At 41.1% G+C, this 19,867-nt stretch overlaps 1 protein-coding gene across 4 annotated transcripts in view; it reads right to left on the bottom strand.

The window, feature by feature from the left end:
• csk (C-terminal Src kinase) overlaps positions 1 to 19,867 on the bottom strand; it is a 157,084-nt gene that overhangs the window by 86,586 nt on the left and 50,631 nt on the right. The window contains exon 1 of one of the 4 annotated variants that reach the window (XM_068015463.1): positions 11,800 to 11,915. The exons of 2 other annotated variants lie outside the window; for them this stretch is intronic. In XM_068015463.1, coding sequence (XP_067871564.1) covers positions 11,800 to 11,900 — 101 coding nt within the window. In that variant the 5' untranslated portion in view covers positions 11,901 to 11,915. Of the gene's footprint in view, positions 1 to 4,716; positions 4,821 to 11,799; positions 11,916 to 19,867 lie in introns of those variants that run through there. One more of the 4 variants, XM_068015466.1, reaches the window with a different exon arrangement.

Below are 19,867 nucleotides of genomic sequence, written 5' to 3'. Positions count from 1 at the left end.
AGGGGTATGGCCAGTGGGCAGGAAAGTGAAGTTGAAACGCAAGATCAGCCATGATCATTTTGAATGGCCCAGCAGGCTCGATGGGCCATATGGTCTACTCCTGTTCCTATTTCTTGTGTTCAGTAAATTATCTTCACAAATCGCTTTTGCCCCATTTCCTATACATAATTGAACCACGATTTATAATTATAGCTTACAATATTGACATGAAGACCCCCACCTGCCAAGAATGAGGCATATTCATTTCATCCTATGAACATTTTAAACTGTGGCTGGAGTGAAGAAATTACTTGTTTAAAAAGAGATTACCAGACACTTGGCTGGAGGACATCTGCATACTAAGAGACAGTGCTTGGAGACACAAAACAATTGCTCACTGATTCAATTAACAGAGATTGGGCAGGGCAATGATGATACACACCTTGTCGGGGTAAGAGACAGCACTACACCTACTACCACCACCTCCCCCCCCACCCCCCCCACAATGCCCCGCCGAGATCTCTGGCATATACAAACGCAGGAGAGTTTGTTGAAAAACTTAGTCACATGACTAACCCACTAGCCAACTTGGCCGTCTGAATTGTGCTCACAGGATAGTTTGGGGTCAGATGGCAGATTGTAACTGAACCTAGAACAAGACAGCCTCTCTCCTGGCTGGCGCTCTCTCACTTTCTTACAGACCTCCAGACCCACTGAAGACACGTAAACCTCAAGAAAGAAAAGACTCCTACATCGAAACAAGTTAAAAGCGTGCACTGGGCCCCAATAAACAGCAAGACCTATCGGCAACCAAAGAGTCCACATTGAACTCAAAAGGACCGTAAACAACTACCAGATATTGCGTCAAACCTTTCCTCTTTATTCCTTCTACTTTTTCTGTCTCTATCGTGTTTATCGCACAAGCATGCTAGCGTGGCCACGTCGCATATTCAGAGCCGTTACCCGAATTAGAGTTTAAGATTAATAAACTTCCACCTTTTTTACTTAAATCTAAGAAAACCTGTCTGATTGATTTCTTTGCCTTACAATTGGAAAGCAGTGAACAAGGATTCACTGAGGGGGAGCTAAAACACAGTGTTTTTAAAAATTAAGCCCTGTTACAGTTAGACCAGGCAAAGCCTGAGAGAGAACCCCTAGACCCCATCTCATCTGGTCGTAACAATATATGAACATAAGTACATAGGAATTAGGAGCAGGAGTAGGCCACTCAGTCCCTCGAGCCTGTTCTGCCATTGAATAAGTTCATGGCTGAACTGATGACTCCACATTTCCACCTACCTCTGATAACCTTTCACCCCCTTGATTATCAAGAATCTATCCACCTCTGCCGTAAAAATATTCAAAGACTCTGCTTCCACCGCCTTTTGAGGAAGAGAATTCCAAAGACTCACGACCCTCAGAAAAAATTTCTCATTGATTTAAATGGGAGACACCTCATTTTTAAACAGTGACCCCTAGTTCTAGAATCTTCCACAAGGGGAAACATCCATTCCACATCCACCCTGTCAAGACCCCTCAGGATCTTCTATGTTTCAATCAAGTTGTCTCTTACTCTTCTAAATTCCAGCAGATATAAGCCTAGCCTGTCCAATCTTTCCTCGGAAGACAGCCCGTCCATTCTAGGTATTAGCAGTACAGAGAAGGTTTACTCGGCTAACACATTTTCATCCTTGCTTATATAAAGGAGACCAGTACTGTACACAATATTCCAGATGTGATCTCACCAATGCCCTGTACAGCTGAAGCATAACCTCCCTACTTTTGTATTCAATTCCCCTCGTGATAAATAACATTCTATTAGCTTTCCTAATTACATGCTGTACCGGTGATACATGCACTAGGACACCAAGATCCCTCTGCATCTCAGAGCTCTGCAATCTCTCACCATTTAGATAATGCTTTTATATTCTTCCTGCCAAAGTGGACAATTTCCCACTTTCCCACATTATACTCCATTTGCAAGGTCTTTGCCCACTCACTTAACCTATATCCCTTTGAAGCCCCCTTATGTCCTCTTCACAAGTTACCTACCTATCTTTGCCATCAGCAAATTTAGCAACCATACCTTCAATCTCTTCATCCAAGTCATTTATATAAATTGTAAAAGCTTGAGGCCCCAGCACAGATCCCTGTGGCACACCACTCATTACATCTTGCCAACCAGAAAAGGACCCATTTATGCCTGTTTCCTGTTAGCTAGCCAATGTTCTATCCATGCTAATATGTTACCCACTACACCATGAGCTTTTATTTTCTGCAATAACCTTTGATGTGGCACCTTATCAAATACCTTCTGGAAATCTAAATACAATACATCCACTGGTTCCCCTTTATCCACAGCACAAGTAACTCCCTCAAAGAACTCTAATAAATTGGTTAAACCTGATTTCCCTTTCACAAAACTATGTTGACTCTGCACGATAACCTTGAATTTTTCTAAATGCCCTGCTATAACGTCTTCAATAATAGCTTCTAACATTTTTTCCAAGACAGATGTTAAGCTAACTAGCCTGTAGTTTCCTGCTTTATGTCTCCCTCCCTTTTTGAATCAAGGAGTAACATTTGCTATTTTCCAATCTAATGGACCCTTCCCCACATCTAGGGAATTTTGAAAAATTAGAATTAACGCAACTATCTCACTCACTACTTCTTTTAACACCCTAGGATGAAGTCCATCAGGACCCGGGGATTTGCCAACCCGCAGCTCCAACAATTTGTTCAGTACCACTTCCCTGGTGATTGTAATTTTCTTGAGTTCCTCCCACCTTTCCACTCCCGGACTTGCAGCTAACCCTGGGATATTAGTTGCATCCTCAATAGTGAAGACAGATGCAAAATATCTGTTTAATTCATTGCCATCTCATTATCCATTATTAATTTCCCAGACTCACTTTCTATAGGACCAGCACTCATTTTGTTAACTATTTTCTTTTATAAATATCTATGGAAAGTCTTACTATCTGACTCTATCTTGCTCTCGTACTCTAATTTTACCTTCATCAATCTTTTCGTCATTCTTTGTTTTTATATTCTGTCCAATATATTCAAAAAACAAATTAACACTAAGTGAACAAAGTGTGTGGAAGAATACAGCACCAGGTCATGTATCCTTAAAGACAAATGCTCAACAGAAAATACTAAATTAAGTTCAAACAAAGCTGTTAATTTAGAACACAGACCATTTTTAACTTGCGCAACAATTTCAACACAAACTTAAATTTTTCTCATTTTCTCTCCTTAAAACCGACAACACAGATGAAGGTTGGAGGTGAAACTTCGCATTTTTGAACTAGATTTGTGGAGAGACTTCACTAACATTTCTAAATCTAGATCCTCGCATTTCAAGTGGAGACTGTGCCAGAAGTCCATAACACACGACTAACCCTCTCTCCACAAGACAAAGCACGTGTATAAATGCTTCTTTTCACCTGGAGCACTCTAACGGACAAGGAGAGACATCATGTCGCACCACAGATATTTGACAAAATTACTGACTCAGTCATGGACGTGGGGGCATTAATCTGTATATAAAGTGTGCAGTCAACCTAATGCCATTAAAACACGGTCAGATTTAAAATATTTCTCCCTATTTGGTGACGGACCTGGCATTGGTTTTGTGTGCACAAGTAGTCAATGTCTGCCACACACGAGATGTAGCGATAAGGAGAATTGCGACCGACGTCCATCTGTCAGGATGCATCTGGATCTCCCCCTCCCAGTTTCTCTCTCATTTTAATTCTGATGGTACTATATAAATGCAATTTGTTGTTGAATAATAGTCTAAAAATTGGATGTCGAAGCAGTCAGGTTACAAGATCTGAACAATTCAAATCTACAACTAACTTGGTTCTCTAAAATAAAAAGCTGGTAAATACTGAATGATCCATCTACCCTCACATCACCGTGAAGGAACATTTTACTCAGTTTACCCAGGGCTGGACACAACTGGCAGCCCCTGATTTGATGCAGAAAATTATGCCCATTCTACAACTGCACTCCTTGATGGGACAACAGTGTCTCACTATCCAAAATGAAAGAGTTAGCATTTAATAACCAAGCTCCTATTGAACTTATGACCACTCTTGCCGTCCCTTTCTTTTGGTCAGGTGGTGCAAAGTTTGACTTCTAAAAGTTTGCAGATTGCAGGAGAAAAGTAGCAAGGCTTGATTTCAGTCCTGTTGGTTACAATTTTTCCGTCATTTTACAGTACTACAGTAATTAGGTCATTCAATTCTTCCTTAGTGCTGACAAGCTCCAAAATAAATACCCATCTGTGACACTCTTCTCTTTCCTGCATCCTCAAACCAGGACTCATGAAATCAGTGCGCCATCCCCAAGGAGCTCAAAACTATAGAATTCCTTACCCCTCGATGCCTTACTGTCAGACCTCCAATTCAACCCCAAGGTGGAACTCAAGCTAATTTGGAAGAGTCCAGCACAATTAAGTAGACTGAATTCACCCCTCAGGCAATCACAAGCTGCAATCTTAAGACTTAAATGGCTGACTGATAGCTCTAAAGTTTGAGAATTTCTTCCTCCTGTAGAGTAAATCAATTCATCCCAAATCGAAACCAAATTTTACGAGTTCACCTCTTGTTTGCCACTGTAAAAGTCAGAGTAAAGTTCAAAAAATGAAAAGCACTGTATGCCTGGAAGAGATGGGGTTGGGGGGAGGGGTGAAATAGGGGAGAAATACAGAGGAGACACTGTACTTACAATTTTTGTAAAGGCTCAAGTTTTTTGCATAATTAAACAGGTATGACCTTCATATGAACAAGAATTTGCCATAGTTTTTCTGATGATTGCCATCTTCAAAGAACACTGCAGGCAAGAGCAGGCATAAACTGGTACATGTCAGCATTAACAAACCACAAAAATATGAAGCATGTCCATATAAAGTAATTTGCTTAAAACAAACGGAGGCAAAGAGGCAAGATGAAATGTGTTAGTGATTTCTTCAAACCACACAGAAAGAGGAAATGATGTTACTTAGGTTTACAATGTGAATCGGATGCACTGCGCGGCCAAGTGCTTGTTCCAATTCACCAGCCATCCAGAAAACACCTGTTTCCACAAAACCCAGTAATAATGATCGATGCCTTATGCTCATTAAACCACATCATGCTAGCTAGAAAAGTGAACAGGAGAGACAGAATTGCAAATCATTATCAATGCAATGGATTATAGAAACAGGAAGTAGGCCATTCATCCTGTTATTCATTCATTAGGGGAGACAGTGGCATTGTGGTAATGTCACAACTAGTAACCCAGAGCCCCTTGCTAATGGGGACATGGGATCAAATCCACACCACAGCAGATGGTGGAATTCGAATTCAATTAATAAATCTGGCATTTAAAAAGCCTAGTCTAGTTTTACCATGAAATCATTGTCGATTGTTGTAAAAACCCATTTGGTTCACTAATGTCCTTAGACTCCAGACCCACAGCAATGTAGTTAACTCTTAAATGCCCTCTGAAATGGCTAGAAAGTCACTCAGTTGTATCAAACCACTACAAAGTCCAAGAAGAGGAATAAAACTGGACGGACCAGTTGACATCAGCCTAGGCACCGGAAGCGACAACAGCAAAACCCAGCCCTGTCGACTTTGCTAAGTCCTCCTTATTAACATATGGGGGCATGTGCCAAAATTGGGACAGCTGTCCCACAGACTAGCCAAGCAACAGCCTGAGAGTCCTGACAGTCATACTCTCAGAATCATACCTTGCGGACAATATCCCAGGTACCACCACCACCACCATCCCTGGGTATATCCTGTCCCACCGGCAGGACCAACCCACTAGAGATGGCAGCCCAGTGATACACAGACGGGCGGGGGTTGCCCTGGGAGTCCTCAACATTGATTCCGGATCACCTGAAGTCTCCATATTGAACACCAATTGGAAGAAGCACTGAGGGTAGCAAGGGCACACAATGTACTCTGGGTGGTGGACTTCAATGTCCACCAGCAAGAGTGGCTGACTGAGTCTTAAAGAAAATAGCTGCTGGACTGGGTCTGCGGCAGGTAGTGAGGGAACCAAGAGGACAAAATCTACTTGACCTCGTCCTCACCAACCTACCTGTCGCAGATGCACCTGTCCACGACAGGATTGGTCAGAGTGACCATCTCACAGTCCTTGTTGGGATGAAGTCCCATCTTCACATTGCAAATACCCAACATCGTATTGTGTGGCACTACCACCGTGCTAAATGGGATACATTTTGAACAGATCTAGCAACTCAAAACTGAGCATCCATGAGGCGCTGAATTGTACTGAACCACAATCTGTAATCTCATGGCCTAGCATATCCCCCACTCTATCATTACTATCAATCCGGGGCACCCACCCTACTTTAATGAAGAGTGTAGGATGGCATGCCAGGAGCAGCACCAGGCATATCTAAAACTGAGATGTCAGCCTGGTGAAGCAAAAACACAGGACCACTTGCACGTCAAACAGCAGATGCAGCACGCAATAGATAGGGCTAAGCGATCCCACAACCAATGATCCGATCTCAGCTCTGCAGTCCAGCCACATCCAGTCGCGAATGGTGGTGGACAATTAAATAACCGACAGGAGGAGGCTCCACATAAATCCCCATTCTCAATGATGGGGGAGCCCAGCACATCAGCGCAAAAGGCAAGGCTGAAGCATTTGCACCCATCTTCAGTCAGAAGCATTGAGTGGATGATCCATTTTGGCCTCCTCCTGAATTCCCAAGCATCACAGGTGCCAGTCTTCGGCCAATCTGGTTCACTCCACGTGATATAAACAGCTGAAGGCATTGGATACTGCTGAGGCTATGAGCCTGACAACATTCCAAGAATAGTACTGAAGACTTGTGCTCCAGAACTAGCCACGCCCCTAATCAAGCTGTTTCAGTACAGCTACAACACTGGCATCTACCCAGCAATGTGGAAAATTGCCCAATATGTCCTGTGCACAAAAAGCAGGATAAATCCAACCCGGCCAATTACAACCCTATAATTCTACTCCCGATCATCGGCAAAGTGATGGAAGGGGTGGTTGATAATGCTATCAAGTGGCACTTGCTCAGCAACTAGCTGCTAATTGACACTCAGTTTGGATTCCGCCAGGGCCATTCAGCTCTTAACCACATTACAGCCTTGGTCCAAACATGGACAAAACAGCTGAACTGAAGAGGTGGAGAGAGAGTAACTGCCCTTGACATCAAGGCAGCATTTGACCGAGAATGGCATCAAGGGGCCCTTGCAAAACTGGAGTCAATGGGAATCAGTGGGAAAACTCACCGCTGGTCGGAGTCATACCTAGCATAAAGGATGATGGTTGTGGTTGTTGGATGTCAATCATCTCAGCTCCAGGACATCACTGCAGGAGTTCCTCAGTGCAGTGCCCCAGGCCCAACTATCTTCAGCTGCTTCATCAATGACCTTCCTTCAATCATAAGGTCTGAAGTAGGAATTTTCACTGATGATTGCACAATGTTCAGCACCATTCACTATTCCTCACATACTGAAGCAGGTGTCCATATGCAGCAAGACCTGACTGACATTCAGGCTTGGGCAGATAGGTGGCAATAAACATTTGCGCCACCCAAGAGCTGGGCACTGACCACCTCAAACAGGAGAGAATCTAACCATCTCCCCATTCAATGGCATTAATATCACTGAATCCTCCATCAAAATTGACCAGAAACTGAACTGGACCAGCCACATAATACTGTGGCTAAAAAAGGTCAGAGGCTCGGAATTCTGAGGCGAGTCTCCCCAAAGCCTGCCCACCATCTACAAGGCACAAGTCAGGAGTGTGATGGAATACTCTCCACTTGCCTGGATGGGTGCAGCTCCAACACTCAAGCTCGACACAATCCAGGACAAAGCAGCCCGCTTGATTGGCACCCCATCCACCACCCGAAACATTCACTCCCTCCACCACCGACAGAGTGACAACAGTGTGTACCATCTACAAGATGCACAGCAGCAACTCAACAAGGCTCCTTCAACAGCACCTTCCAAATCCAGTACCTCTACCACCTGGAAGGACAAGGGCGGCAGATGCATGGGAACACCACCACCTGCAAGTTCCCCTCCAAGCCACACACCATCTTGACTTGGAACTATATCGCCATTCCTCCACTGTCATTGGATCAAGATTCTGGAACTCCCTAACAGCACTATTGGTGTAACTACACCCAAAGGACTACAGCATTTCAAGAAGGTAGCTTCTCAAGGGCAGTAAGGGATGGGCAATAAATGCTGACTTAGCCACGACACCAAATCCCCTTGAGCCTGTTCTGCCATTCAAATAAATTACTGATCTGCATCTCAACCCTAGCCTTGGTTCTGTAACCCTGAACACTGTCGCCTAGCAAAAATCAGAACACAACTGCTCTACATAGTTCAGAAACTGATGCCATGTTCATTTTGCTCTAAGGATATTTTAAACAAATTTACACCAGTCAAGATTTGGTACAACCTATTGTTGCCAAAACTTTTTTTTTTTTGAAATGAAATAAATTGAAATTCCACCGACACAGTAAATGCCCTTGGTTAGACATCCAGTCTCGCCAGTAGTTGGATCTTGGATATTATATTTCCTTTCTCTCCAGACACATATTGGTGCACATATATTTTTGAAATTATAACTCCAAGCCATTTAAATTTGAAAACAAATCCACTTTTCACTTCAAATCATCATTTACTCCTACTTTTAGCCCAATTGACTTCAGTTGTAAAGTATCGCCAATTCGATCCTGCTGGAACATCGACAAGTACAGTTAAATCAAAGCACAGTTGTGCAGTTTGAGCTTGGAAACTATGCAAAATGAGTACCTGGGTTAAAAAGATTTCATGAGAAGGCAGAATGACAGCTGAAAGATCAACGTGGCAGTGCCAGAGGTTGAGCTTCAAACTCAAGCCAACACATCATAATGGCTGGTCCCCATCTGTGGTTTTGTGTTCAGCAAGAGGGACAAAGTGCAGTTATTACCTGGACCACTCGTGTTTACGGCCTGGAGCTGTTGCAATGAGAGTTGCCAACTTAGGTTGGATGTATACCTAGAGGCTTGGTCAGCTGATGGATGCTTGATTAGAGTTTGCAAATGTTACCGCATTTACTTTTTTAAAAGGTAGAGTCCTTATAGTTGAGTGGCTTTGTTGAGAGTCTAAAATATATTTTCACTCACTGATAGGTAGAGACTGGGTTTCAAGGGCAGGGGGAAAAAAGCTGGAATTTTCCAGTGTTCCCTTGGAGAAGCTGGGGTGGCCCTCTTTAGAGAAGGGAAGGTTGAGAGATTTTATGGAAGACTTCAAAATTATGATGGGCCGATACAGTATAGAGAGAGAAAACTGTTCCCATTGGTGAATGGGCAGAGAACCAGGGGACATTAATTTAAAGGTGACTGGCAGAAGCAACAATGACATGAGGAAACTCTGGTATACAGCGAGTGCTTAGGATCTGGAATGCACTGCCCAAGAGTGTGGTGGATGCAGATTCAATGTTGGCTTTCAAAAGGGAATTGGATAAGCACTTCAAGAGAAAACAACTCTGCAGGACTACGGGGAAAAGGCGGATAAGTGGGACTAGCTGAGTTGCTGTTGCAGAGAGTTGGCATGGACACAACAGGCCGAATGTCTGCCTTCTATGCCATAATGCTCATTCATGCATTTCTTCAAAGCATGCCACACCCAATTTTCCAGTGCACAAGCCTCATGCTGTTAACTTTGCCACCTCAAGCTGTCCCATTGAGCATTCCTTTGAAGAGTATCTAACTTTGCTCAGTGTTACACCATCTCAAAAAACTGGAATTCAGCTGAAACTCAGAATTAAACTAGCGCCCTGACTGCCATATTCTCCAACTGGGTGTCTGAAATGTACACCACTTTTTGATTTCCAAATTTTGCATTTCTTATTGCATTTTTGGGTACCTGACCAAACCAGCAGTTATAAATTATCCTTTTACATGGTAACCTGATTCGTGGAATGATGTCTCAAGAGAGATGCAATAAACACAAATACTCCTTGGTTGGCAAGCACACATCCATCACATGTGCCCACTAGCAAAGCACCTGAAAGCATTTGTTTTAACCAACCTCAGAAAGCCATGGAAACACAGTCTACAGTTTGCTTTGAAAGATAACACAAGGTTCTCAACATTTTCAGTTCATCAGATATCTCAATTTAAAGAGTTGAAATATTGAAAAGTAATGCACCAAGACATTTACTTTTGGTAGTCAAGGACTGTACATAGAGTTATTCCCATCTGTACCTCCAAAAGTCTCCGAAAATGAATATATATCACACAGATATATGAGCCATCCATGCGTACTGACATAAAACCATAAAGAGTAATTGCTGAAACTCAGCAATTGCTGACCAGAGGCAGAAGAACAAGGATTTCAATCCCACATTATTCGTAAAAGCTGTTAACTGATGAACACACATAACCAATACTATTTGCTGAAATAGATCGCCAAGATGTATAAAGCACTCGCCTATTTAAAATTTCAGAGATGGGTGAAATGCTTGATCATTTTCTTCCACAGCAAGGTTATCTAAATTTTCAAGGCCTATGAAAAGATGGTTTGGCTCAGTATCTTGGATCCATTTGGCTCAGTATCTTGGATCATACTAAAACAGCAGCGAGACTTTCGAGAGACAGGGGAGAAAGCAAAAATCCACGTTACCAAAGAACTGGTATATATGCAAGAAAGGAAAGTGCCGATATTTTTGTCTCGTTTTTCTTCTCTCCAATGCCATGTACCACTTGCCAGCCAAGTTGATGACCATGCTATTTGTTTCAGGATTCCATGGTCCCTCTTCAGTTGCATCCCAGGAATGGGCCTGGCCTGTTCTGTAGTAGCGTTGAAATTAGATGGGTAATTAGCATGTGGGCTCAGGGAGGGGCATAGAAAAACAATCCGATCACACTGTGGCCTACTAAGTGGCATCAGTGAATTTCAACAACACAACTGCACCCCCAGGATCAAACTGGAACTTAGAACAAAATAGCAGTATAAAAACTTGCCAGTATATAAAGACACCAAAACCCACAATTTTATCCCATGAGTAAATATAACACTGTTATTATGCTTCCAGGTAAATTCCTCTTTAAAATGTCACAATACCTCTTTGCAGGTTATATTACTGACAATTATCCAATTCAATTGAATATTAAAGCAACATAAAATAAGGCAATGATGGAACAAGCAACATTGACTGGATGTGTGTAACATTTAGCATAAATTGAAAACCGTCTGTGACAGTTTCCTTTGAGAAGCTGTCAACCCAGCGGATTCAGTTCATTCCCTCATCTACATAATTGCACACATCCTGAGCAACGTCTTGATGCACCAATATCAAACTGCTCCTGCAACTGTGAAACTAGCTATGCAATAAAATGTCCGCAAACATTATAATCAGCCAATTCACTGACTTGCAATTAAAAATATTGCCTTTCATATTTTGTTGCCATTTAGTTGGCAACTGGATTGAAACAAAAATTACTTTCTCCACTGAACTTATGCACAATTCCAACTATTGTTTGATACTATGGAAACAAATATGTGTGGTCAGTAATCCCTTAAAATCTGATACTTGAATTCTTTTTCAAGCACCCAAATTCCTATTTCCTTATTCAGGCTGTTTTAATCAAAATATTGGAAAATTCCATTTATTTCTGATCAAAAAAATCTTGAACAAACTTCACTCTCCCCTATAAATTACATTTTCCAGTCCCTAACTTGCCCGACCCTACACACAGCAAGTAGGAATTCCTAATTTCATATTCATTCCGTTAGATCAGAAATTCATACCCACCCGTCAATCCCAATCCTCTGAAATTCCCTCATCCTTGACATATCCCTCTTCATCTTCCAAAGCATCCTGAAGACCTTTTTTTCTGACTGTGTTGTCTCCATCAATCCCACTTTCTGCCTCCTGGTCAGTGTCTGTTCCTTGGCCACTGCCTGTAAAGCCCACATCATCTAAATGAGGAGAACTATCTCAATACAAATATTAGTTACCCATGTGTTTAGATATAAATACGTGGAGACTTATGTTGCAGAATCTATATATTAAAAATCTTTTATTTGGCATGTACTTCCTGTTCACAAATCTAGTTTCCCATTAGAAGTTTTCCTCATGTTTTTTCATCAACATTGACCATAATTGATGCTATATCAATGACCATGATTCAGTTGCAGGCTCTAGCAACTAGCTAGCTCAGTGCAGTGAGCTTCTGAAGTTCCCCTCCCTACTCAGCTGCCATCTTGTTGTACATCAACTGACCATGGGCAACGCAATGAGCAATTTATGAGTTATCTGAATACTGCTTATACATTACTGAACTAAAGCTTCCCAAGATTCTCCAATAACAATTTCCTTTTATCTCTTTATATTTTAAGCAAGCAATAGCTGGTCTGATGGAATCAGGCGCTTTGTCAAGATCAAAATAAAGCACAGAATTAATTTTATAACTGTACTTTATTATTCACAATCCAACTTAAAATTATGCAGCTCTTTGCAAAATGCACCTTTCAAAGGACCTTCAAAAAATCAATTGCAAATGCATTCCTTCTCTTCCCAGCCAGCCAAACTTCTCTGTTAACCCTGCACGATATAATCTTGAGGCTATTTCCTCACAGTCAGAAAATCAAGCATTTAGAAAGACTTTTACTACTGTCACCACTTGCAATTTTTTCATTGCATGGAGATGGCCAGCTAAATCTATACCCCAAAAGCAAAAAGCTAACAATGAGAACTGGGTGTTCATACAGTTGATGAATTCAATATGTATACACTACCTACTCTGAACCCATACATGTCTGAAAATCATACTACATAAATGTCCACAAGACTACTAAAATTGGGGGGGCGGGGGGTACAGTTTGGAAATATTTGTAAATACTCAATGCTTGCAATTAGCTACAAGAGATTATGCACTCCAACTGAACCGTCAGCCTGGGAGCAGAGGGGAAAGGAGAGCAGCTGGAGGGGACAGAATGTAGGGTCAGAGGAATTCTGCAGATCCAACAGCATCACAGAAGATACTAATACACAAAGCACCTCCAAAATCACAAAGGCAAGATTTCTACTACCTCAGAAGTAGCTGGCAATACCTTTATAGTTTTTGGCAATTAATTACTTGAGAGAAAAGTACCACCTGGTCGTAGGATTTTTCAATTAAATATTTTGCAGTATAACGTATTTTTTAATGAGTTCAGTTATCAGTTGGCTGCAATTTTTATCATTTATTAGACTTACTAGCACATTTTCGGCATATTTATATTTTCTACAATGAGGGTATCTTAAATAGATCAGGACAAAGTTGAGAATATTTGAAGGGGGCAACTCTCTTACCCACAAAACTTCGAAAACCACTGCTGTACAAAACAACAGGCAGAGCAATTCGGAGATAACCTTGCCAGATATTAACATGTGCAGCATTTAAATTAATAGTTGCTAACAATGACAACCTGCTGGTGATATTTTTCACTTCATCCTTTTTGAGTTTCATTTTGAAACAAAGGGATAAAATTCCAGTTTACAATTTTAAAAGTTATAGTTAGACATAAATTGAATGCTAAAGATTACAGATGGGCTTCCATGACAATATCAATAAGTTTCACAAGTGCACATGTGCTTGATCATGGAAATATTAGTTGGGAACATAGGAAATAGGAGCAGAAGTAGGCCATTCGGCCCATCGAGCCTGTTCCACCATTCAAACAGATTATGGCTGATCACCATTCGTCCCCATTATTCCCATATCCCTTGATGTCATTTTCTTTGGCCTCCTTATCTCGAGAGACAATGGGTAAGCGCCTGGAGGTGGTCAGTGTTGTATGGAGCAGCGCCTGGAGTGGCTATAAAGGCCAATTCTAGAGTGACAGGCTCTTCCACAGGTGCTGCAGAAAAATTTGTTTGTCGGGGCCGTTACACAGTTGGCTCCTGTACAATTGCAGCTCCTGTACTCTAATCCCCTTGCAATGAAGACTAACATACCATTTGCCTTCCTAATTGCTTGCTGCACCTGCACACTAGCTTTTAGTGACTCATGAACAAGGACACCCAGGTCCCTTTGGACATCAACCCTTCCCAACCTCTCACCATTTAAGAAATATTGTCTATTTTTTCTACCAAAGTGGATCACCTCACACTTACTCTCATTACATTCCATCTGTCATGTTCTTGCCCATTCACTTACCCTGTCCAAATCCCCTTGAAACCTCCTTGCATACTCCTCACAACTTACATTCCTATCTAGCTTTGTTTTATCAGCAAATTTGGAATTATTACATTTGGTCCCCACATCCAAATCATTTATATAGATTGCGAACAGCTGTGGCCCAAGCACTGATTCTTATGGTACCCCACTAGTAACATCGTGCCAATGACCCGTTTATTCCTACTCTGCTTTCTGTCTGTTAACCAATTCTCAATTCATAGCAGTATATTACCTCCAATCCCATGTGCTCTAATTTAGTTCACTAACCTGTGTGGAACTTTATCAAAAGCCTTCTGCAAATCCAAATACACCATATCCACTTGTTCTCCTTTATCTATGCTACAAGCAACATCCTCAAAAAACTCCCAACAGGTTTGCCAAGCATGATTTCCCTTTCATAAATCCATGTTGACTCTGCCCAATAATATTATTTTCGAAGCGTCCAGTTATCACATCCTTTATAATAGATTCTAACATTTTACCTACTGATGTCAAATTAACAGGCTTGTAATTCTCCACTTTCTCTCTCGCTCCCTTCTTAAATCGTGGGGTTACACTTGCTACTTTCCAGTCTTCAGGAACCCTCCCAGAATCCATAGAATTTTGAAAGATAATCACCAATCCTCTATAGCTGTCTCCTTCAATACTCGGAGATGTAGCTCATCTGGTCCGGGGGATTTATCAACTTTCAATCCAGTTAATAAAGAGGTAGCACTCAGAAAATTAATACTAATTTCTCTCAGTTCCTCATTTTTACAAATCCCTTGGTTCCCTAATATTTCTGGGACATTTTCTGTATCTTTCTCCGTAAAGACAGACACAAAGTAATTGTTTAGTCTCTCCACCATTTCCCCATTCTCCACCACAAATTCTCCTGTCTCTACCTGTAATGAATCCACATTTGTCCTTTCTAATCTTTTCTTTTTCACATACCTAAAGAAGCTTTTACAGTCTGCCTTTATATTTCTAGCTAACTTGCATTCATATTCTATTTTCCCTTCATCAGTTTCTTGGTCCTCCTTTGCTGGATTCTAAATTGTTCCCAATTCTCAGGCTTACCACATTTTATGGCACCCATATACGCCACTTCCTTTGATCTAATGCAATCTTTAACTTCTATTGTTCGTCGTGGTTGATTCACCTTTCCTTTTGGGTTTTTGTGTCTTAAAGGAATGTACATTTGTTGCAAATCGTGTAACACTTCTTTAAATACTAATTGCCTTTCTATCGTCAAACTTTTTAATGTCTTTTCCCAACCAACCATAGCCAACTTGCCCCTCATACCTTCATCGTTTCCTTTGTTCAGATTTAAGACCGTAGTTTCACAATGAACTACATCTTTCAAACTTAATGCAAAATTCTATCATATTGTGGTCACTATTTCCTAAGACTTCTTTACAGCAAAGTTATTAATTAGCCCTTTCTCATTACATAATACTAAATCTAAAACAGCCCAATCCATACTTCGTTCAACATACTGCTCCAAAAACAATTTCATACACACTTCAGTAATTCATACTCCACAGCATTAGTGATTAGGTTTATCCAGTCTATAAGCAAATTGAAGTCACCCATTATTACTGTACTGCCCATGCCACATGCAGCTCTAATTTCCTGATTTATATCGTGCTCAACATTACCACTATTGTTTGGTGACCTATAAACAACTCCCACCAATGTCTGCTGCCCTTGCTGTTTCTTAGCTACACCCAAACTGATTCTACATCTTGCTCTTTGGATCGACGATTCTCTCTCACTAATGTGCTGACTTTGTCCCTAATTAACAGCACTACCCCATCCCCTTCACCTATCCTTCCTAAATGACTAATACCCCTAAACATTCAGTTCTCAGTCCTGGTTACCCTTTAACCACAACTCAGCAATGGCAATTAAATTATACCCATTTACCTCTATTTGTGCCTTCAAAAGTTGCTCTGTTAACTTTTTTGCTCATAGAATCGTGAATTATAGAAAACTTTGCCAAGAACTTATCTCCGCCATTGATTTCCAAGCAAGATTCCCAATTGTCTTGCACAGTAGCTTTGTTCCCAAGTCAAGCAGACCTCAATATGCACTTCATGCTTTTACTTATATATTTCAACTAAGATTTGGTACAACTGGCTGTCCCTGAAATGCAATTTAAAAAATTTGAGATGACTGGGAGAATGTTAGGGAAATTTCTATGTTAAACTAGATACATTTCAGTTAATTATAGTCATTATTTTTCTTAGTTCATGTGGCAGCATAATTGCTAATAAATGACTTGAGATTTCTAAGAGGGCAATTGTTAGAGGGATCGGGCATTTTTTGTAACATATTGACATGTATTTAGACACGTGAAAATTCATGTTATTATCTAGCCTGAATAAAGTAAAAGAAGGTGTTGCTGGGAAACCAGTTACACTGGCTCTGAACTGAGACTTGTGTAACAGACACTTTCCTTAAACTCCTACATTACAGAGACTGGTTCATCCTTGGCACACTCCCTTCAATTGAACCTGCAACAATGCAATATATAATGTTACATAAGCAACATAATTTCACCCAAAAACACTGACACTTTGTCAGAAGTCAATGGATATTTTTTTTAAAATCAGGAATTTAGGTTTACATCTCCATCACCAACATAAAAATTAGGCTACTTATACCCCTACCACTAGAAATCAGCTACCTCAGTACAAAACTAGGGGTGAAGCAGAGGTCTTTCTGGCTCACTGACATACCATCACAGCATATTTTAGAGCCATCCAGCAGAAGTACTTTAAAACATTTTAAGACATCATTTATTATGAAGTGCTGCTTGAACATTTCAAAGGACTTTAGTTTAGAGATACAGCACTGAAACAGGCCCTTCGGCCCACCGAGTCTGTGCCGACCATCAACCACCCATTTATACTAATCCTACGCTAATCCCATATTCCTACCACATCCCCACCTGTCCCTATATTTTCCCTACCACCTACCTATACTAGGGGCAATTTATAATGGCCAATTTTACCTATCAACCTGCAAGTCTTTGGCATGTGGGAGGAAACTGGAGCACCCGGAGGAAACCCACGCAGACACAGGGAGAACTTGCAAACTCCACACAGGCAGTACCCAGAATTGAACCCGGGTTGCTGGAGCTGTGAGGCTGCGGTGCTAACCACTGCGCCACTGTGCCGCCCGCTTTGTGCAAGGCTGAAGGTATTTTGTTCCTTATTTCAGTTATACAACTGCGGTAAAAGCCAAGCAGAAACCTAGTGATGCCCCGAATAAAGTTCAAGTCAAATGAACTTTCTTGCGCTTTGCTGGTAACCAAAGCAGAACGAGTAGAGACCTCAAAGCAAATCCTGAACTCTTTTCATCCTCACACTGTCAGGCAAATACTTAATTCTTAAGACACGGAGAGAGGAGCAAAGTGAGGAATGGAGTGGAAAGAGAGTTGGAGGAGGGCAAGAAAGGAAAGAAGCTACCCCCATTCACATTGCAACACAGGATAAATAATTTCCAAATGCTTTCACATCACCCATGCTATTAAAATTTGTATATGCTTGAGAGAGAGACCTGGCCAAATCTCATTTAGCTCAAGGGAAGGAAACTGGCAAAGCAGCAGCAGCACAGAGACTGCAAGTAGTCAAAAATCTCAGAATTATAAATGCTGAAATTTTGATATCTAACAGCAAAGCCACTCACTGTTTCATGCTTAGACAGAAGTGTGATGGAATACTCTCCACTTGCCTGGATGGGTGCAGCTCCAACACTCAAGAAGCTCGACACCATCCAGGACAAAGCAACCCGCTTGACTGGCACCCCATCCACAAACATTCACTCCCTCCACCACTGACGCACAGTGGCAGCAATGTGTACAATGTACAAGATGCACTGCAGCAACACACCAAGGCTCCTTAGACAGCATGTTCCAAATCCGCGGCCTCTACCAACTAGAAGGACAAAGGCAGCAGATGCATGGGAACACCACCACCTGCAAGTTCCCCTCCAAGTCACACACCACCCTGACTTGGAACTATATTGCCCTTCCTTCACTGTCGCTGTCAAAATCCTGGAACTCCCTTCCTAACAGCACTGTGAGTGTACCTACCTCACAGAATGCAGCAGTTCAAGAAGGCAGCTCACCACCACCTTCTCAAGGGCAATTAGGGATGGGCAATAAATGCTGGCCTAGCCAGCGATGCCCACATTCCATGAATGAATTTTTAAAAAACTGCTGCTGGACAAGTTTCATTGTCAACTTCTGTAACACCAGTGAAAACCTGTACTGGCATTCTTTTGGCATAATTTATTTTAAAAGATTGCAGTGAACAAGCAAAATTAGGTCTAGTTATCCACATGTGATGAAATCTTATTAAATCCCAAATAACACTAAATTAAAAACCATCACACTAACATTTTACTTTAATCCAGTCCAAATGCAACTGTTAAAATGAAGACAGGATATGTACTACAAAGCTATGAAGTCTAATTGCCAAAGGAATTCACTCCACATGCCTACGAACCTTCTTTAGTCATTCTTAATATAGCTTTTTACTGTGATATTTAATGCTCCAGGTTGAATATTCTATGACTGGATGTGGGAAGAGTGTTAAGATATTTAGCACAAAGTTTTGACAAAATCAATGTGAGCACTTATGTTGAAAGCTATAAAAAGAAATGTCAAAAACTGAAAAATTGAAAAATGTTGGACATTCTGAATTGAACAGAGCCCATCCAAATAGGACTTGCAAATTTTGCAATAAGCAGTTTCGGCAACTAAGCGGATAACACCATTCGAGCACAAGTGGAAAAAACAAGTTTGAGAGAGTAATTTATGTCATGTCCAAGTCAAATAGAAGATTGTGTCACAGTTCAAATAGACTTTATATAAGAAATACTAACCATCATGAAATGGCCTCGGGTACATTCCATTTACTTGGGATAGCATTCCAAATATTGAGTAAATACCACAAGCTTGATTGGATCACAAATAATCACGAGCTTCTAAAATATAATTTCTAGGTTATAGCTATATCTTAATGTCCAGCTCCTTTGACAAATTCAATGACATGACTTTGCCCCCGCCCCCAAATTTGTTTAGTCAAAACTTAATAAAAAAAACAATGGAAATGTAAAACACGGCAAACCTGAAAGAGAAAGATTCACTAACTTTAATGATAAAAGATCACACCTTGAAAGATTTATCCATCTTTGAGTTATTGGTTAATCTGATGTGAAAAGTTTTTTTGTAATTCAAACTCACATGATCAATACACACTAGGGGGTGGCAAGGAGAGAGGGGGAAAAAGAAAGAGGATTGACTGGAATGCACAGAACCATGACTTAGATGAGTCGACAATATTTTTCAGAGGGGAGCAAAGAAAACTGGCAAGCAGAAGGAAAAATAGCAATTAGTTAGGGATGTGACAGGCCTAAGCATTTATGCAGTTGCTGTGTTTATAATTTAAACACTCAGCAACACAAATCATAGAGTTGCTGTGATTGTAAAAAAATCCAATACAAAGCACATTAATTTAAAACAGAATCACCTGAGCCGCATTTCGTCCATGAAGTTAGGGTGCCTGCCTTTGTAGCCATATGGATTGCTTTGAGCACCAGTGAGGAAGGAACAACAAAGAACTTTCATCTATAAAGCACCTTTCAGATCCTCAGGAAATCCCAAAG

Source organism: Heterodontus francisci, chromosome 35 (assembly GCF_036365525.1).
Source record: "Heterodontus francisci isolate sHetFra1 chromosome 35, sHetFra1.hap1, whole genome shotgun sequence".
In the NCBI taxonomy this organism is placed as follows: Eukaryota; Metazoa; Chordata; class Chondrichthyes; order Heterodontiformes; family Heterodontidae; genus Heterodontus; species Heterodontus francisci.
This window is presented reverse-complemented; position numbering and strand designations above follow the sequence as displayed.